The 20,979-nt window shown below is 47.1% G+C and overlaps 1 protein-coding gene across 7 annotated transcripts in view; it reads right to left on the reverse strand.

The window, feature by feature from the left end:
- Positions 1–16,721, reverse strand: part of RFESD (Rieske Fe-S domain containing) — a 27,474-nt gene extending 10,753 nt beyond the window's left edge. For 2 of the 7 annotated variants that reach the window (XM_084801802.1, XM_084801801.1), the window contains exons 1-4: positions 16,099–16,566; positions 9,269–9,448; positions 9,141–9,175; positions 6,504–6,679 (exon numbers count right to left, since the gene is read on the reverse strand). In XM_084801802.1, the coding sequence (XP_084657928.1) occupies positions 6,504–6,679; positions 9,141–9,175; positions 9,269–9,448; positions 16,099–16,141 (434 nt within the window). In that variant the 5' untranslated portion in view covers positions 16,142–16,566. Of the gene's footprint in view, positions 1–5,758; positions 6,680–9,140; positions 9,176–9,268; positions 9,449–14,951; positions 15,549–15,573; positions 16,567–16,644 lie in introns of those variants that run through there. The other 5 variants (XM_084801804.1, XM_084801806.1, XM_084801805.1 and 2 more) reach the window with 5 other exon arrangements.
- Positions 16,722–20,979: the final 4,258 nt, after the last annotated feature.

A 20,979-nucleotide genomic window follows, 5' to 3' on the forward strand; every position in this document is an offset into this window, starting at 1 on the left:
CTATATTAAGATACTTAACTCACCCACAGCATGAAAATTCCTATGCTTTGAGATTTGGTTTTATTTTTAACAGTCTTTACCCTGAATTCATAACCTACACATCCTTTCTGGCCCCATTTACACCTACATTTTACTGTGTGCTTGAGCTCCGCATGAGAGGCGCCCAGGGTGTTGCTTAAATCCGGAAAAAGAAGTGTGATAAGGGTCCCAGTCAGCCAGAGCAGTGCTGGCCACAAGTAACTGGCATAGGAAAACCAGGGTAAAGCAGGTGAACACCAACCTGCTTATCAATGCTGAGGAACAAACTGCTGCATCTCTACTGTATACATGTTTATGGGAAACTCTAAACATATACACAATGTTCTCTAAAATTCTTTTAATCTTTTATTTGAAAGTTGCGTGTAGGCAAAGTACTTTGTCCTGTTGAATAGAAGACTTTACAACTGTCTTGGTGAGCGTGTCACTGTGTGTGGCTTTTTTATTTCAAGAATCAGCCCTGGTAAGAGACAAGTCAAAGACAGGAGGTAGTGGTGCACGCCTTTGATCCCAGCACTCGGGAGGCAGGAGGCAGGAGGCAGAGGCAGAGGCAGGAGGCAGAGGCAGGAGGCAGGAGGCAGAGGCAGGAGGCAGAGGCAGGAGGCAGGAGGCAGAGGCAGAGGCAGAGGCAGGAGGCAGAGGCAGGAGGCAGGAGGCAGAAGGCAGGAGGCAGGAGGCAGAGGCAGAGGCAGGAGGCAGAGGCAGGAGGCAGGAGGCAGAGGCAGAGGCAGAGGCAGGAGGCAGAGGCAGGAGGCAGGAGGCAGGAGGCAGAGACAGAGGCAGGAGGCAGAGGCAGAAGGCAGGAGGCAGGAGGCAGGAGGCAGAGGCAGAGGCAGGAGGCAGAGGCAGGAGGCAGGAGGCAGGAGGCAGGAGGCAGAAGGCAGAGGCAGAGGCAGAGGCAGGAGGCAGGAGGCAGGAGGCAGAGGCAGAGGCAGAGGCAGGAGGCAGAGGCAGGAGGCAGAGGCAGGAGGCAGGAGGCAGGAGGCAGGAGGCAGAAGGCAGAGGCAGAGGCAGAGGCAGGAGGCAGAGGCAGGAGGCAGGAGGCAGGAGGCAGGAGGCAGAGGCAGAGGCAGAGGCAGGAGGCAGAAGGCAGGAGGCAGGAGGCAGGAGGCAGGAGGCAGGAGGCAGGAGGCAGGAGGCAGAGGCAGGAGGCAGGAGGCGGAGGCAGGAGGCGGAGGCAGGAGGCAGGAGGCAGAGGCAGGAGGCAGGAGGCAGGAGGCAGAAGGCAGGAGGCAGGAGGCAGGAGGCAGGAGGCAGAGGCAGGAGGCAGAAGGCAGAGGCAGGAGGCAGGAGGCGGAGGCAGGAGGCGGAGGCAGGAGGCAGGAGGCAGAGGCAGGAGGCAGGAGGCAGAGGCAGAGGCAGGAGGCAGAGGCAGGAGGCAGGAGGCAGGAGGCAGAGGCAGAGGCAGGAGGCAGAAGGCAGAGGCAGGAGGCAGGAGGCAGGAGGCAGGAGGCAGAGGCAGAGGCAGGAGGCAGAAGGCAGAGGCAGGAGGCAGGAGGCAGGAGGCAGGAGGCAGAGGCAGAGGCAGGAGGCAGAGGCAGGAGGCAGAGGCAGGAGGCAGGAGGCAGGAGGCAGGAGGCAGAGGCAGGAGGCAGAGGCAGGAGGCAGGAGGCAGAGGCAGGAGGCAGAGGCAGGAGGCAGAGGCAGAGGCAGGAGGCAGGAGGCAGGAGGCAGGAGGCAGGAGGCAGGAGGCAGGAGGCAGAGGCAGAGGCAGGAGGCAGAGGCAGGAGGCAGAAGGCAGAGGCAGAGGCAGGAGGCAGAGGCAGGAGGCAGGAGGCAGGAGGCAGAAGGCAGGAGGCAGGAGGCAGGAGGCAGAGGCAGGAGGCAGAGGCAGGAGGCAGAAGGCAGAGGCAGAGGCAGGAGGCAGAGGCAGGAGGCAGGAGGCAGAGGCAGGAGGCAGAGGCAGGAGGCAGAGGCAGGAGGCAGAAGGCAGAGGCAGGAGGCAGAAGGCAGAGGCAGGAGGCAGAGACAGAGGCAGAGGCAGGAGGCAGGAGGCGGAGGCAGGAGGCAGGAGGCAGAGGCAGGAGGCGGAGGCAGGAGGCAGGAGGCAGGAGGTAGAGGCAGGAGGCAGGAGGCAGGAGGCAGGAGGTAGAGGCAGGAGGCAGGAGGCAGGAGGCAGAGGCAGAGGCAGAGGCAGAGGCAGAGGCAGGAGGCAGAGGCAGGAGGCAGGAGGCAGAAGGCAGAGGCAGAGGCAGGAGGCAGAGGCAGAGGCAGGAGGCAGGAGGCAGGAGGCAGGAGGCAGAGGCAGGAGGCAGGAGGCAGGAGGCAGAGGCAGAGGCAGGAGGCAGAGGCAGGAGGCAGAAGGCAGAGGCAGGAGGCAGGAGGCAGGAGGCAGAGGCAGGAGGCAGAAGGCAGAGGCAGGAGGCAGGAGGCAGAGGCAGAGGCAGGAGGCAGAGGCAGAGGCAGGAGGCAGGAGGCAGAAGGCAGAGGCAGAGGCAGGAGGCAGGAGGCAGGAGGCAGAAGGCAGAGGCAGAGGCAGGAGGCAGAGGCAGAGGCAGGATGCAGGAGGCAGGAGGCAGGAGGCAGGAGGCAGAAGGCAGAGGCAGAGGCAGAGGCAGGAGGCAGGAGGCAGGAGGCAGAAGGCAGAGGCAGGAGGCAGGAGGCAGGAGGCAGAGGCAGAGGCAGGAGGCAGAGGCAGGAGGCAGAAGGCAGAGGCAGGAGGCAGGAGGCAGGAGGCAGAGGCAGAGGCAGGAGGCAGAGGCAGGAGGCAGGAGGCAGGAGGCAGAGGCAGGAGGCAGAGGCAGGAGGCAGAAGGCAGAGGCAGGAGGCAGAAGGCAGAGGCAGGAGGCAGAGACAGAGGGAGAGGCAGGAGGCAGGAGGCAGGAGGCGGAGGCAGGAGGCGGAGGCAGGAGGCAGGAGGCAGAGGCAGGAGGCGGAGGCAGGAGGCAGGAGGCAGGAGGCAGAGGCAGGAGGCAGGAGGCAGGAGGCAGAGGCAGAGGCAGGAGGCAGAGGCAGGAGGCAGAGGCAGAAGGCAGAGGCAGGAGGCAGAGGCAGGAGGCAGGAGGCAGAGGCAGAGGCAGGAGGCAGAAGGCAGAGGCAGGAGGCAGGAGGCAGAGGCAGGAGGCAGAGGCAGGAGGCAGAGGCAGGAGGCAGGAGGCAGAGGCAGGAGGCAGAGGCAGGAGGCAGGAGGCAGGAGGCAGAGGCAGAAGGCAGAGGCAGGAGGCAGAGGCAGGAGGCAGGAGGCAGAGGCAGAGGCAGGAGGCAGGAGGCAGAGGCAGAAGGCAGAGGCAGGAGGCAGAGGCAGGAGGCAGAGGCAGAGGCAGGAGGCAGGAGGCAGGAGGCAGAGGCAGAGGCAGGAGGCAGAGGCAGGAGGCAGAAGGCAGAGGCAGGAGGCAGGAGGCAGGAGGCAGAGGCAGGAGGCAGAAGGCAGAGGCAGGAGGCAGGAGGCAGAGGCAGAGGCAGGAGGCAGAGGCAGAGGCAGGAGGCAGGAGGCAGAAGGCAGAGGCAGAGGCAGGAGGCAGGAGGCAGAAGGCAGAGGCAGAGGCAGGAGGCAGAGGCAGAGGCAGGATGCAGGAGGCAGGAGGCAGGAGGCAGGAGGCAGAAGGCAGAGGCAGAGGCAGAGGCAGGAGGCAGGAGGCAGGAGGCAGAAGGCAGAGGCAGGAGGCAGGAGGCAGGAGGCAGAGGCAGAGGCAGGAGGCAGAGGCAGGAGGCAGAAGGCAGAGGCAGGAGGCAGGAGGCAGGAGGCAGAGGCAGAGGCAGGAGGCAGAGGCAGGAGGCAGGAGGCAGGAGGCAGAGGCAGGAGGCAGAGGCAGGAGGCAGAAGGCAGAGGCAGGAGGCAGAAGGCAGAGGCAGGAGGCAGAGACAGAGGGAGAGGCAGGAGGCAGGAGGCAGGAGGCGGAGGCAGGAGGCGGAGGCAGGAGGCAGGAGGCAGAGGCAGGAGGCGGAGGCAGGAGGCAGGAGGCAGGAGGCAGAGGCAGGAGGCAGGAGGCAGGAGGCAGAGGCAGAGGCAGGAGGCAGAGGCAGGAGGCAGAGGCAGAAGGCAGAGGCAGGAGGCAGAGGCAGGAGGCAGGAGGCAGAGGCAGAGGCAGGAGGCAGAAGGCAGAGGCAGGAGGCAGGAGGCAGAGGCAGGAGGCAGAGGCAGGAGGCAGAGGCAGGAGGCAGGAGGCAGAGGCAGGAGGCAGAGGCAGGAGGCAGGAGGCAGGAGGCAGAGGCAGAAGGCAGAGGCAGGAGGCAGAGGCAGGAGGCAGGAGGCAGAGGCAGAGGCAGGAGGCAGGAGGCAGAGGCAGAAGGCAGAGGCAGGAGGCAGAGGCAGGAGGCAGAGGCAGGAGGCAGAGGCAGGAGGCAGGAGGCAGGAGGCAGAGACAGAGGCAGAGGCAGAGGCAGGAGGCAGAGGCAGGAGGCAGAGGCAGAAGGCAGAGGCAGAAGGCAGAGGCAGGAGGCAAAGGCAGGAGGCAGGAGGCAGGAGGCAGAGGCAGAGGCAGGAGGCAGAGGCAGGAGGCAGGAGGCAGAGGCAGAGGCAGGAGGCAGAGGCAGGAGGCAGGAGGCAGAAGGCAGGAGGCAGGAGGCAGAGGCAGAGGCAGGAGGCAGAGGCAGGAGGCAGGAGGCAGAGGCAGAGGCAGGAGGCAGAGGCAGGAGGCAGGAGGCAGGAGGCAGAGACAGAGGCAGGAGGCAGAGGCAGGAGGCAGGAGGCAGGAGGCAGGAGGCAGAGGCAGAGGCAGGAGGCAGAGGCAGGAGGCAGGAGGCAGGAGGCAGGAGGCAGGAGGCAGAGGCAGAGGCAGAGGCAGGAGGCAGGAGGCAGGAGGCAGAGGCAGGAGGCAGAGGCAGGAGGCAGGAGGCAGGAGGCAGAAGGCAGAGGCAGAGGCAGGAGGCAGAGGCAGGAGGCAGGAGGCAGAGGCAGAAGGCAGGAGGCAGGAGGCAGGAGGCAGAGTCAGAGGCAGGAGGCAGAGGCAGGAGGCAGAAGGCAGAGGCAGAGGCAGGAGGCAGAGGCAGGAGGCAGAGGCAGAGGCAGGAGGCAGGAGGCAGGAGGCAGGAGGCAGAGGCAGGAGGCAGGAGGCAGGAGGCAGAGGCAGAGGCAGGAGGCAGAAGGCAGAGGCAGAAGGTAGAGGCAGAAGGCAGAGGCAGGAGGCAGAGGCAGAAGGCAGAGGCAGGAGGCAGAGGCAGGAGGCAGGAGGCAGAGGCAGGAGGCAGGAGGCAGAGGCAGGAGGCAGGAGGCAGAGGCAGGAGGCAGAGGCAGGAAGCAGAGGCAGAGGCAAGTGAATCTCTCTGAGTTTGAGGCCAACTTTGTCTACAGAGTGAGTTCTAGGATGGCCAGGGCTACAGAGAAACCCTGTTTTGAAAAACAATAAACAAAAAAAAAAGTATAAAAGAAACAAGACAAGCTAAGTTTTATTTGGTTTTGATATATCTAGCAACCCCTAGCCCTTTCTCAATAGGGCCTCACTATTTAGCACTGGCTGCCTGGGGCTTACTATGTAGACCAGGTTGGCCTCAAAGATTCGTCTGCCTCAGCCTGAGCCTGTTGGAATTAGAGGTGTGTACTATCCCACCTAGCTTTAAGTTTCTCATTTTTATGTCCAAAATACACATTGGCCTCATTTTTTGGAGGCAATAGTAACATGTAAAACATGTTAAACATTTGTAAGCAAAAATATACAACTAAAAATTGAGGATGTCAGTGTATTTAAATTTTACCTTTAAAACTGAAAACCTTGATAGGCAATCTGTGTACACAGCAGTGTAGAACAGAGAATGCTGGGAACTGCTGAAGCAAGTCATGAGGCTCGTTGTTAACTGGTTTTTTTTTTTAAAACAAGCTCGGCTTTTTATTGAGCAGGTTAACAAGAGGTTTAGTCAAAAAGACCAAAGCTCATGTCATCGTTGTTAACTGTTAACTTTGAATGCATGAAAACTTTCCAAAATAAAGCCTGCTGTATTTAATAGGGATCTTTTTATCATTTAAATTTTTCCTGTTTTTGTTTTCTGTTATGACTGTGTTTACTCTAAGTTATCTGCCTCCTCCTTAAACTGTCTCAAGCCTATAATGTACAAAGTCTGATCAGTCCTGAGACAGACAGACTGTATTCTATCAACTTGTTTGGGCCCCTGAAATCATACTAAAGTAAATGTGCTGTTAAATCTCCCAGATCTAAGACTCAAAGAAGTATCTGCTTTTGTTTTTACTTATGTCTAAATGACTTCTGTGTGCAAGTGCTCAGAGAGGCCAGAAGAGGGCATCACATCTCTTGGAGCTGGAGTGCTAGAAACCAAACTCCAGTCCTCCAGCAAGGACCCATCTCTCCAGCCCCTGACAAAATCTGTGGTTTTTAAAGATATATCTACCCATGTTAGAAAAAAAAAATCTGTCTTTGCAACTGAAAAAAAAATTTACTGTAAAATCTTTTCAAGCATCCATACATTTTTTTCTGTCATATACTTTTTATCAGGAAGAACTCCGAATCACTCCGAATTCTCCAGTGGCATAATAATCAGAGTCACATTTAAAAGGTTCCTTGGAAAGAGTCACATACATATTGCCATTATCCACTGTCACGGCATGAATCCTTTGCTTTACTCCTTTGGAGCACCACTTGGGCTTTGCTGATGGGTCTTTAGGGTTTATAGACTGGTATAATCCTTCTCCTGTTGCCAAAGTGATTTTGTACTTATGCCAGGGACAAACTATACATGATTGTCCATTGAAATCCTGGAAGGGAAAAAAATAACAAGAGTTAATAGTCTTGACATTTCAAGTGTTATGACAGATCTCAGATTTAGTTAAGAATCAAATGCAGAAAAACTGGGTTTTAAAAACCAGCTCCAGAAGCAGTGGCCACACATCTGTAACCCCAGCTCCAGAAGCAGTGGCACACGCCTGTAACCCCAGCTCCAGAAGTAAAGGCACGCGTCTGTAACCCCAGCTCCAGAAGCAGAGGCACGAGCCTGTAACCCCAGCTCCAGAAGCAGAGGCACGAGCCTGTAATCCCAGCTCCAGAAGCAGAGGCACGCGCCTGTAACCCCAGCTCCAGAAGCAGAGGCACGCGCCTGTAACCCCAGCTCCAGAAGCAGAGGCACGCGCCTGTAACCCCAGCTCCAGAAGCAGAGGCACACGCCTGTGCTGTAACCCCAGCTCCAGAAGCAGAGGCACGCGCCTGTAACCCCAGCTCCAGAAGCAGAGGCACGCGCCTGTAACCCCAGCTCCAGAAGCAGAGGCACGCGCCTGTAACCCCAGCTCCAGAAGCAGAGGCACGCGCCTGTAACCCCAGCTCCAGAAGCAGAGGCACGCGCCTGTAACCCCAGCTCCAGAAGCAGAGGCACGCGCCTGTAACCCCAGCTCCAGAAGCAGAGGCACGCGCCTGTAACCCCAGCTCCAGAAACATTGGCACGCGCCTGTAACCCCAGCTCCAGAAGCAGAGGCACGCGCCTGTGCTGTAACCCCAGCTCCAGAAGCAGAGGCACGCGCCTGTAACCCAGGGCCCAAAAGATGAGGCAGGAGGACCTTGAGCTTGAAGCGGATAAGCCTGCCAGTGAGACAGCTCAGCAGTTAAAGGCATTAGCCTCTAAGCCTGATGAGTTCGATCCCTGGAACCCACGTGACAGAAGAGGAGAGCAGCCTCCACAGGGCTCTCCTCTTTGTTCCCGGGGATTGCCCCCCACACACAAATAAGCAAATACGCATTACAAATGAACAAAGGAGGCAGTGTCCCCTCCCCCTCCTGTTTACAAGTTATTCAGCACAAAGCAAAACCTAATCTGAGGACAATCAAGTCCTTTCTGTTTCTGGCTACAACTCAGTGAGCTGGAACTCCAGCAGAAGAGGACAGGCTGGCAGAAGAGCGCCTCACTGGCAGCAGTGATCTACATTAATGTCACTTCCTTGACAGACAGAAAAGGGACAGGGCCCATAGTATTCACTAGCTTCTAGAATCGTTCGTTGTAAGGCCTAGGCATGACAGCAACTTTTCTTTTTCCTTTTTAAAGAGAGTGTTTCTCCGTGGAGCCCTGGCTGTCCTGGAAAACTCTCTGTAAACCAGGCTGGCCTTGAGCCTGATCCCAACTTTTAAACTGTCTTAAGTATTGCCAAGCTTTAAGGAGCATGAGTTTTGCAGTCTAAAAGGCTCCGACATGCCAGAGTGCTGGGCTGCGGCTCACATGATGAGTAGCAAGTTCTTCATACACTAAAACACTAGAGCCATTCACATCAACACGTGCTTGCAGCTAGTACCCCAGAAATAGGAGGATGCTAATTTTGGTTCCTGTACTGTTATCAACAAATAGTCACATTTTCATTAACTTAAATACATGCCCTGTAACATAAGGAACAAGAGCAGATGTGGTTACCAGGCAAATAGCAACAGCACAGAGAGTGAAACTCACACTGCTACTTTGCAACAGTTCGACACAACACAACAACAAACAAACAAGACAGAAGTTGGATAACTAAGAAAGCAAAGACAGGGGTTGGGGATTTAGCTCAGTGGTAGAGCGCTTGCTGAGCAAGGCCAAGGCCCTGGGTTTGGTCCTCAGCTCTGGGAAAAAAAAAAAAAGCAAAGACAATTCCACCAAATTCTTCAGGTAAGATTTCAAAATGTGGGTTTTTTTTCAAGTATTTTGAAAACCTTCTATTATATTGAAATATATACTCATAAAATTCAAAGTGTACAATATATAAATAAAAAGTGAATGCACTAGAAATGGGATCTCATTGGAACTCCTCCATTTGCTCTTAATACTCACAAGCACATTGTTAGCATCCCTCCGTACCGGCAGAGTCAGGCCTGCTTCCTTAATTCAGTGTGTGCATAATGTTCCTCAGCATGGTATGTTATATTGTATTTAATGAGGTGGTCTCAAATTTTTCCATGATAATGATACTGCAGTATTTAGTCTGTATTTAGTCAAACTTCTATATTTAGTCAAACAGTTGTGCAATTATACCCACAGGGTAGATGTCCCAGTATACTTGTTAGGTCAAAAGACATTCAAACTTGTTATTATTTATCTGGAAATTGGTTTTCTTTACGTGTTAGGGTATGAATAGGTAGGAATATTGACAATCACCTCCAAAGCACTAAAGTGGAATTGAAATTATTCTTTGAATAAAGAATATAACAAAATAATGAGAATATAAGCAGCACCTAAATTTGCTTAGAGTAAAATTTACATACCTCAATTTCTCCCAAGTGTAAGGGTCCTCCAGAATCTGAAAAGGAATTCATATATCTCGTCACTAAACTGAATTTTGATAGTTTTATGATAAGCAAATACAAACCGTATATATGAAAATAAATCTTACGGTAGCAGCGAATGTCCATAGCATGATATTCGCCTTTATGGTAGAAAATGACCACTTCTCTGTCATGGACAACAGCTGTCATTCTCTCTGACTTTCTAATGTCATCTTCTCTGCCAACAAAGACGGGAGTGTACTTCTTTTCATCATCTTGTTCAGAGATTTCAGGGTCCATGCTGTTTACTGAGGAGAGAAAGAACAGAGGACAGGAAGCAATGTGAGGAGAGGAGGAAGGAGAAAACACTTCTCCTTGAATTTCTTGAAACGAATGCATTTTCCGTAGGTGCATAGAACAAAACATTTATAAACACTAGATTATAATGTGTCTTTACTTTGACTTAGGGACCCAAGCAAAGAAGACTCCCACTGTCAGGAAAGACTGGGCTACTGTCAGTACTTAAGAGCCTAAAGCGCCACTGCATTTTCACTTCCTATCAGGTTCCGGATTGAAGAGGACCCAGCTGTTCTCGCAGTTTTCTTCTGCTGAAGGAGTTCCACGCATCCTTGGATGCCTTGCTGCAACGGCTCACAGAAAGTGCACAAGTACATAGCCAACCTTTGCTCATCCAACTAGATAACCACTCTGTGCGAGAGGACAGAGGGGTGAATAGATTATTCCGTTTTCACAAATAGGGAATAAGAGGATTTTCCCCCTTTGATTAACTTATACAAGAGGCTATGCATTTTTTTCTTAGGATGAATATTCAGCATTATTTTTTTTTAAGTGAGCCGAAGGCTTGTATATACATTAAGACATTCTCTTGCCTCCATGTGAGCAGAACCATCATGACGTCACTGGTGGGATTTCCATGTAGGCTCTACAAAGCAAGCCTACCCCTAAGAGAAGAGGTTACCGTGTGGGGTCCTGTAGGTCCCTGGACTGTTACCTTGAAGTAGAGCTTCTTCAATTCCTTTGTTATGCGAGGAAATTAAAGGCTGAGGACAGATGACAAAGGCTGAAGTGTCATGGTAACACCTGTTACAACCATGCACACCACTGACAGAGGAGTTACTTCAGGGATGACTATGGTGGTAATAATCTTCCACGACCACCACAGAGTGACAGATGAGCTACCTTCAGATTCTCCTTCAGAGCTTTCTCCTCGTTAGAGATGGTCATTTTATGAAGGCCTTCTGATCAATGACTATGTGGTTGTTAGGTTGGGAGTTAGGGCATGCAAATTATCTGCCCTCTCAAGAATTGTGTTCTATATGGCATGATTGATGAATCTATAAATATGAATGACATTATTGTAAACCATGATGAAATTACATTGGGTGACATGTGAGAGAAAATAACCAGGTGAGGAAATTTCACAAAGAATGAACTGTAGAGTAACAGGTAATAAAGTTGAAACTTCTGCCCTAAGACGAGCCAGATATGTGATGCACTGGTGGAAGAGAATCCCACACCAAAGAAAGAGCGAAAGCCTGAAGGAGAGAAAGGGCTTGTTTAATCTGAGGGACCAAATGTAAACTGGAAAATAATAAGAAAGATTGGCTATCATTTGGTTAGAGGTAAAAACTAGTTGTGCAGCACTAGTTGTGGTGACAGAGGGGAGGATAGCTAGTCTAGGAAGACTGGGAAGTCACAAACATGTAAAGCAAGGAAGTTTTACATGTTCCCCCTTTAAAAATAGTGCTCCAGAGCCTGTAATCAGCACTTGGGGAGGCAGAGGCAAGTGGATCACTGTGAGATCAAGGCTGTCATGGTCTACATGGTCTACAAAGAGATTCCAGGACAGATAAGGCTACACAGAGAAAGCCTCAAAAAAGAAAAAAGAAAAGAAAAGGAAAAAAGAAATCAAGACTAAGAACTTACTCATAAAGACAGTCCCAAGGGCTACAGGTGTGACCCACCCTAAAAAAACAACTATTTATAACATTGTGCCACTCAGCAGATGCTCTTCAAGATGCAGAGCTACACGACCTGATGTTCACAAGGCATGCGTGTTTTGAGCCAGGGCTCATGTGTCTTAGGCTGGCTTTGCACTCCTGATCTTCCTGTCTCCATCTGCCTAGCACTAATATTACAGGTCTTAGGTACCACACCAGGTTTATGCAGTGCTTGGGATCAAACCCAGGGCTTTGTACAGACATGGAAAGCACTCTATCAACTAAGCTATATCACTAGCACCAAATGGTGTGTGTGTGTGTGTGTGTGTGTGTGTTCAATACCCAAATAATTCTTTGGTCATCTTAAAAGACCTCAATAGATATTTACATCAGATATAACCTTCCAAATCAAAATGAAATAATTCTAAAGGTTTGTAGCAATCCTAACAGTCTTTCTGTGGGTTGGGTTCCCTCTTTTAAAGTTATTTTATGTGTCTTGGTGTTTTGCCTGCACTCTATCTGTGCACCGTATGTTCATGCTTGAGTGGTCCTGAGGAGGCCAAAGACAGCATCGGATCACCTGGATTCTGGAGTTAGAGGACTGTACACACCATGCGGATGCTGCAAACCAAACCTGGGTCCTCTGGAAAAGCAGCCAATGCTCTTAAACAACTGACCCATTGCTTTAGCCCCATTCAGTTTCATCTTAGCAATTTTATAATTGTATGAATTTGTTATCACTGTGAGGTTTTACAACTCTGCCTTATGCAAGATAAAGAATTACGTATGGAAAAGGAAATGAAGTGAAGAAAACTGATGTCCCACGCTATTAGTAGAAACTCACCTGCTATTAAACACGGCAAGAGTGTGAAATGTTCCTGATATTACAAACATACAGTTGTCTAAAACTGAAAATACTATGAATCATATGTTAACTTCGATACTCCAGTTATACCAAAATGACCTCACAGTCTACCTTCTAAACAACACTGATATTGCCACAGTCATAAGGAGTTGACACACCTTTCACTTGGCCAAACAGGAGGCTACAATATTGGATCATTTCAGTCTGAGGTTAACATTTTGCACAAATGTACCCATATATCCAACTTGTTTAAAGGAGAACTTGGACTCCAACCCATAAACCTTACAATGCCAGGAGGGGAAAACTATGATTCATTTAAAAGCAAGCTTATAAAAACAGAAAACATTTATTTAGAAATAAAATCTCTAGTAAGTTTATTAGAAGGGAGCTTTAGATAAGGGAATTTACGAGCTACTGTAACAATGGGGCAGCTAAGCCAGGTGGGAGAGAGGACATCTGATGGCATCCCAAGCCTGGGTTCTAAACCATGCATGAATGGAAGAAGGGATGTGTGTGCAGATACGGGTCTCAGAAGCAAGAGCTTTCACAGAAGGCATACACTTTACACACATTAACGTTAGGGACTACTCTGGAGTTTGCAGTCAACCCTTGCTCTAATTTACCTAGTTGGGCTGGGCTGAAGCTCCGTCCCTACCATGTGGGTTGGTGGGGGTGCTTAAGTTGGCATTTAACTGTTGTGGTGGTTTGAACAGGAATGGCCCCTGTAGACTTATGTGTTTGAATGCTTGGCCCATAGGGAGTGGCACTATTAGGAGGTGTGGCCTTGTTTTTGGAGGAAGTGTGTCACTGTGGGGGCGGGCTTTGAGGTCTCATATATGTTCAAGCTAGGCCTAGTGTGGCAATCCCTCCTTGCTGCCTGTGAATCAAGATGTAGACCTCTCAGCTCCTTTTCGAGCACCATGTCTCACTGCATGCTGCCATGTTTCCCACGATGAGAGTGGACTAAACCTCTGAACTACATGTAAGCCAGCCCCGATAAAATATTTCCTTTTGTAAGAGCAAAAGAAAACAATAATAAAACCCAATAAATAATAATAAAACATAAAAAATAATAAAACAGCAATAAAACCCAAACTAAGACAGCTGATATATGCTGTTTTTAAAAATTATTCCACAATAGAGTAGCCAAAGTAATTTTAACAAAAAATGGCACACATCTTTAACAGCAGCACTCAGGAGGCTGAGACAAGCAGATGTCTATGAGTTCAAGACTAGCCTGGTCTCCATAGTGAGTTCCAGACCAGCCAGGGCTATACAGTCAGACTCTGTCTTAGAACAAATAAAAAGGTAAGCGAGACCATCATCATAATTTGGGTGGAGGTAATTGTTTGTCGCTGAAAGGAAGCTGGAACTTCCTGTATCTCTAGTCATCTGGCTTTGCTTGATTTGGTCAAGTACACAAATTTCTAGTGGGCACATGCACCTTCAGAGCTGGACCTACAGCCTTATCAGATTTCATGAAAAATACACAAAGAAACCAAATGATAAGAAAATAAAAAAACAAGTAGATAAAGGGGGAAAAGGCCAAAGTAAAAGGAAGGAAATTAATTTTAATTTGCAACACATATACCCCCAAAGTAAGATGCAGAATATATGAAGAATTTTTATGGACAGCAAGTAAATACCAAATAAGCAAGAAAAACGATCAGAAGGTAAGACCAAATAGCTCACAGGTGAGGAATTCCTAGCAGCCAATAGCCACATATGAATATGTTTAACCTCATCAGGAAGATGAAAGAAATGCAAAGAAAAACCCCAAGCTAGAATATTTCTATCCAACAGACTAGCAAAAGTAGTTACAGAAAATGGGCAAGTATATGGCATAACCACTAGTGATGACATAAGCTAATGTCAATGCAGCTTGGCATCACCCTGTAGGCTGAACAGTCATGACCGAATATCCTACTTGAGGAATGTTAGAAGAATGGCCACACCAGTAAAAGACAAGAAACAACACAGACCATTAGTAGTAAGATGAATAATTTGTATATTCATTCAATGGAATGCTGTATAGCAGTAGAAATGGACTCTTTTTTAAAATGTGAAAGTAAGCTTTCACTTTTTATCAAAAGCACATAAAACCAAATAACATGAATACATGCTTTTAAAATATTTTCACTGTTATCTTATTAGTATTGGTATTTGCCTGCATGTAGTCTGCACACTATGTGCATGTCAAGTGCCCTAGGAGGCAAGAAGAGGACATCAGATCTAGATCTAGAGTTATGGTTTTAAGTGATCATGTGGGTGCTAGAAATCAAGTCCACATCCTCTGGAAGAGCAGCAAGTGCTCTTAACTGCCCAGCCATCTCTCCAGCCCCCGTGAATATGCTTATAGGATAAACGTGCAGAGAAAAGGAAGAGGATAATAAAAATATTCTTAAATGCCTCAGAAATATTTAAAGTTACTTTTTAGTATTTAAGTTGAATACTACTCTGTCTTTGTTTAAAAAAAAAAAGAAGGAAAGAAAGAAAGAAACAAACAAACAAAGAAAAACAGGGGTTTGTATCAGAGCATTTACCTCCACATAGATCAAGAATGAATTATTTCAGAATTTTGTACAGCTTATGTCAAACTTGGTACTAGATAAGAAGTTTTACACACACACACACACACACACACACCCCAAAATCTAATAGATGTAGACTAACTCTAAAAGTTAATCATTCCTGACAACCAAACAAATAAAACCACATATGAGCCTCCAACCAAGAAAAACTGTAGTGAACTGTGAAGGGGCTGATAAGAAAGGAGCAGTGCGGGCTCTGTCTAAGTGATAACAGTTTCAGAGAATTATGATTATAGCCTCGTATGTGTTTAGGAAAGTATTACTTGTCAAATAATAGTCTTCTTTATGTTATCATAAATGGTACTATTTATGGTATGTGATAATTAAAATGAACACCCTTAATTAAATACTGTGAATATCACAATCCATTCAAACAATGAGTTCATGTGTTTACCTTTAAAAATTTGTATTTTGTTACTCTGATAAACTATCCATGCACGTTTCCATATGCCTACACACTTCCTCTATTAAAAAAAAAAAGTAGAATCTTAAAAAAGTATAGCTTTTGTACACTGACAGATAAAATGTATTTACAGCATACAACATGATGTTCTGATATACACATACACTATAGAATGACTAAACCTAGCTAATTAATAAGCGAGTTACCATACATTAATTATTGTATTGTGATGAGAACACTTTGCTTTTTCAAAAATACAATATATTGTTATCCATCGTCACCATGTATACAATAGTCCTAAGATAACAGATTCAATTAACTAAATAAAAGAAAGTGGAAAATTAGTCAACTACCCTATTTGAGGAATAGATGATTTCCTTCTTTAAAATTTACTTCCATCATTTTCATTTAAAAAAAGAAAAAGAAAGAAGAAAAAAGTTTTTGTTTGTTTGCTGTTTTTTTTTACAGGTCCCTAAAATTAGGATTCTTAAAGCGAGAATTTCATAAAACTACCTATTAGCTAAGTGGATGCCAGTTTGCAACACCTAGTGTAGATATTTCATTCAAGTATACATTTACTGGAGACAAAAGACATGAAATTAAAGATACTCACGTGTCTTTCCTTTTGAGCAATGACTAAAGTGTTCCTTCTAAGAGTGAGGACTTGGCCCCCACATTATCACAATGCTTATCTTATGGGTGACACTCTTGCTTTTAGGCTCAGGGAGGGGATAGGCTTTAGTCAGGTTTTCATCAGTTTGGATGACAAAAAAAATACACGAGACCAGCTACATTTGGTGACTACTGCTTGGACACTTTACATGTTCAATACTCCTCACAAAAACTGAGGATTCATGATCTAATGTCACTTGGTATTACTTCCGAAAAACTCGCAGCCAGTTATTTATAAACATCTGGCCTGAAAGTCATCTTGAAAGGCACAAAAACCGTTCAACAAAAAAATGTGTAGAGATCTTTATACTGGCGTTGCATACGTATTACCAGGAAAAGATGGTTCCGAATTTAAATCCTAATATACAACGTTGGGTTCACAAACATTTAAAGCCAGAACACTTGCTCAATTTAAGTCACTCAGCTGAGCCAGTGTCTGGTATTAAATATGATAAGGCGAGTTCACCTGGATCTGAACCCCAGAATGCTGAATAAGAGGTCTGCATCATAGGGTGTGGGAGACGAAAACTGCTTTAACGCACCTCTCCAATTTACAGCAGGGTGCGACTACAGGAAACTCAAGTTGGGCTGCCACCCCTATGGCCTCCGTAGCTCTAACAGGAGCTGCATGCTGCTGGACTGAGCGGCGCCCGGGATAAGTGCACGGCATCCAGCAGCAGTGCCAACGGCCATCCCAGGACACCAGACGGGGTGCGCGGGACTTTCAGAATGATTAGCTTTCATAGTTTACGTGCACAGGTGCCGGGAAAGCGTGCTTAAAGGCTGCAGGTCGGTCTCGTTTGCGGCCCAACCGTTAAGGTGAGGCCATTACGGATCGCCAGCCCACGAAGGGACCTTGCGCTCCCAAGCTCAGACACCACAGCTCCCGGAACCGCCGCCAGCCGCCGCAGGAAATGCGGGCCCGGCCCGGCGTCTGACCGGAAGCAGCGCGCCGGAAAGCCCCGCCCCCCCCGCCCCGAACCCATTCCCGCCCCGCGAGAACCCAACTTACGAGGCTGGGGTCCGCGCCCCGCCCCCCCCCATTCAGCTCCGGCAGCCTCTGCGTCGCGCGCCTGCGCGAGGCGTGTCTCCGATGGGGGGGGGCGGGGCAAGGGTCACGTGCTCGGAAGTACTGGTTCTCGGGGTTCCCGCCACACCTCTGGGATTGTTTCTCTTAAGTCCAATTCTGTGAGTTGATTTTGGTGGTGACAGGCAGCAACCTACTCTGCTCTTTCGGCATAAGTGACATCACTTTTTTTTTTTTTAAGACGATTATTGGTCTCACTAAATTTACCCAAATTTTAAATTCACTCAGCAATGTCATGCCTAAGAATGTACCTTGCAAAAAAAAAAATATATATATATATATATATATATATATATATATATATATATATATATATATATATATATATATATATATATATATATATATATATTGGCAGAAGAGGCCAAAAAGAAAGGACACATGTAATCCATGTATAGGATTGTTTAGAGGAACAAAATAATACCTAGAGCAATCTTCAGCTCAGGCAGTGGTTGAATAAAATACAACACGGACAACTTTACAACTGTATACTGCACACCCAAAGGTCCAATTACACACTATAATGAACACTGAAAAACACAGTATATAGGTGTATTATGCTTTCTTTAATACACGTAAGTTATTGCTTGAGATGCAAACAAGCAGGTATGTATGTACACTTTTTTAAAAGATTTTTTTAATTAGTGGTTTTAAAGAGAGATGGTGTTTTCACGTTCAAATTTTTTTTAACTGCCCTTCCCTTTTTCTATTTACTTATAGTAAAAGCAGCACAATAAGAATTCCTCGTATACATGCTTAGAGGTAGAAGCCAAATAGCCTTAGAGGTTTATAAAAGGTCTCTGTAAACTGGGACATGGCAAATACTTGTAGAGCCAGCTACTGTGGGAACTGAGATTAATTAATAAACTAATTAATAAAAGGGGACCAGCAAGAAGGTTCATTGGGTAAAGGTGCTTCTAAACCTGTCAACCTGAGTTCTAGGCCCGAACCATGTAATGATGGAAGACCTGACTCCACATGGTCTTACACTGACCTCCTCCACACAGGCATGCTAGAGCATGTATATGCCTGCTCACACAGATTAATAAAGATTTTTAAAAATCGCCGGGCGTGGTGGCGCACGCCTTTAATCCCAGCACTCGGGAGGCAGAGGCAGGCGGATCGCTGTGAGTTCGAGGCCAGCCTGGTCTACAAAGCGAGTTCAGGACAGCCAAGGCTACACAGAGAAACCCTGTCTCAAAGAACCAAAACCAAAAAAAAAAAGAAAAAAAAAGAGATTTTAAAAAATCAATTATCCTTTGATGCAATAGCTCATAGCCTTGGCTAAGCTTTAGATTTGCCTAGGAATTAAAAAAAATGTGCTGAGTCTGTACTCCAGATCAATGAAGTAAAATCTTAGAAGGAATTAAATATATTTTTACCTTCAAAAATGATGGCACTGTGAACCAAAGATCGAGCATTATAAACGGAATTTAACATACTAACTGATTTCAGACCTTCAGTGTCCCAAAGGACTAAGGAATCTGAAACTCGGGGATCTTATTCATTTATCCTGGTATGTTGCATTCAGTTTTTGTTTCAAGACAAAAGTTTTGCTGTGTTGTCCAGGATGATCTTAAACTTGTGAGCTTAAGAGAATCTCTCAAATTACCCTCCAAAAGCTCTCAGATCACACAGGTGTGTTCTGCCATGTTTGCCTTACGAATATTTAAAAACTGACAACAAGCAAAACACCGAGGAGGCCAGGATAACTCCATGTTAGTTTCCTTGATACCGTTCTGTTCACTGTGTAGTTTTAGGATGACCGATCATATTTTATAGAACAATGTTCCTTATGACCATTTGCTTCACTATCAAACTGGGTAATTTTCTAATTTTTATATATACCTTAATATGGTTATAACAAAAATTAGATAGTATTTGCATTATCTACTATCTGTCTTAATTTTTTTTCTTTTTCAAGACAGGGTTTCTCTGTGTAGCCTTGGCTGTTCTGATCTCTCTTTGTAGACCACGCTGGCCTCGAAGTCACAGCGACCTGCCTTTTTCTGCCTCCCTGAGTGCTGGGATCGCAGGCACATGCCACCACACCCAGCTTTGTCCTAATTTTTTAAAAATTTAATTTATGTGTCTATATGTGTGCTTGAGTGTATATGTGTGCCCCATATGTATGTAGGAGCTCTCAGGGGTCAAAAGAGGGCCTTAGAGCCCCTGAAACTGGAATTACAAGGGGTTGTGTGTAAGCTGCCGTGTCTGTGCTGGGAATTGAACTCGAGTCCTCTGCAAGAGCTCCAACCAGGTGCTTCATCTCTCCAGCCCTGTCCCAAATTATGTTTTGACACATGTAGCACATTAGCAGTATCCAGCTTGTGTCATCAAAATTAAATAAGTTTAGTTAGAAATGAAGCTTTCTTTTGCTTAGCCTAAGCTGATATTTAATCTTTTTAAACTTACTTTACGTGTGTGAGTATCTTTCTTACATGTATGTCAATGTACCATATGTGTGCCTACTCTCTGAGGAAGCCGGAAGAGGATAGTTCATCCCTTGAGACCATAAGTATAGACAGTTGTGTGCTGCCATATGGGTGCTGGGAATTGAACCCAGGTACTCTAGAAGAGTAATGAGTGTTTTTAACCACTAAGCCATCTCTTCAGCCCATAACCTGACTTTTTTTATTTATTTATTTATTTATTTATTTATTTATAATTTTAATTTACATGCATTGGTGTGAGAGTGTCAGATCTTGGATTTACAGACAGTTAGTTGTGAGCTTGCCATGTCGGTGCTGGGAATTGAACCTGGGACCTTTGGAAGAGCAGACAGTGCTCTTAACCACTGAGCCAACTCTCCAGCCCTCCTGACCCTTTTTAAAGGTATAAATCTTTTAGATCCATTGGCCTTCAATCTGTTTCTAATTCAACACATATAGAATGAAAGAGAAATTTTTCTTTTATCTTTCCAAAAGTATTAATGTAGTAGTTATTCATGAGAGAAAATTAGATGCTGGGAAAGGCTTTAATGGATAGTATAATAAATCTCTACTTCCTAGGTGCACACACACGAACACACAAAATCATATGTGCACTGTCATATACATTAGGTAATAGCAACAGCCATTGAGTCTGTGTAAAAGTCTTTACAATTGAGTAGATTCATGGCTCCCACTGCTCCCTCTAAGTGCTACCTGTGACCATCTTGGGGCATTTTCTACTTTTATTTTGGGGAATGATTTACCTTTTCCCCATCTTCAAGATTTGTTCCTCTCCCTCCCCGCCCCCACTCCAGTGTTTCTAACTTTAGTCTACTAGTGACACCCAGTGGTACTTGTGAAATCAGAACACACTAGATTGTCCTCTGTATTCTGGGCTCTCAGGGACAGTTTTAAGTGTCACTTTTGAACTTGGGGGCAGTTCAGGTCCTCTACACTGAGTAGTAGGCTGCTTTTAGGAAGATTTTCCAGGTACCACACCCTTCCCTTTAGAAAATTTAATCACTGTCTTCATTAGTTTTGTGAGCTGGTAGAGGCTGAATGCTACTAGTTTGAAGAATATTCACCAATGTAGGTTTCCTACATCCTCAAAACACAATATTGATGCTAATGCTCTTGTGATGCAACCACAAAACGAATGAGGGTATCTGTTTTAGTTACTTTTGTATTTTTTGTAAAATACCAACATCTAGGCAGATTATAACAGAAAGAATTTAATTTGGTTTACAGTCTCAGAGGGTTAGAGTCCACGATGATGGAGCAAAGGCATGGCAGCAGGAGGTTGAGAGCTCACATCTTGATCTGAGAATAGGAGGAAGAGAGACAGAGAAAGACAGACAGACACACAGAGAATATCTCATGTCTTTTGAAACCTCAAAGTCCACCCTCCAGAGACACACAATTCCTAATTCTTCGCAAGTAGTTCCAACAAGTGGGTACAAAGTATTCAAATATATGAGCCTATAGGAACTATTCTACTTCAGATCACCACAGTATCTTCCTTTCTTTCTTTGGTTTTCGATACAGGATTTCTCTGTGTAATAGCCCTGGCTGTTCTAGATTCACTTTGTAGACCAGCCTGGCTTCTAATTTACAGAGATCTTGTTGGCTCTGTTTCTTAACAATTAAACTTTATTATACAACCCAACTAGCTTACACAAGAAGGAAAAAAGGTTAAAGGGACAAAAGAGTGAACCTTCCGGTATCCGTTCCATGGGACGGGTCCTTAGGTGTCTCTCTGGCCCAAGTGCTGGTCCAGCCTGTTCGCTGCTCCACACACACTCCAGCCTGGTCTGAACCTGCTGTTCTC

This window comes from Acomys minous, assembly GCF_964271855.1.
Source record: "Acomys minous genome assembly, chromosome: 11".
In the NCBI taxonomy this organism is placed as follows: domain Eukaryota; kingdom Metazoa; phylum Chordata; class Mammalia; order Rodentia; family Muridae; genus Acomys; species Acomys minous.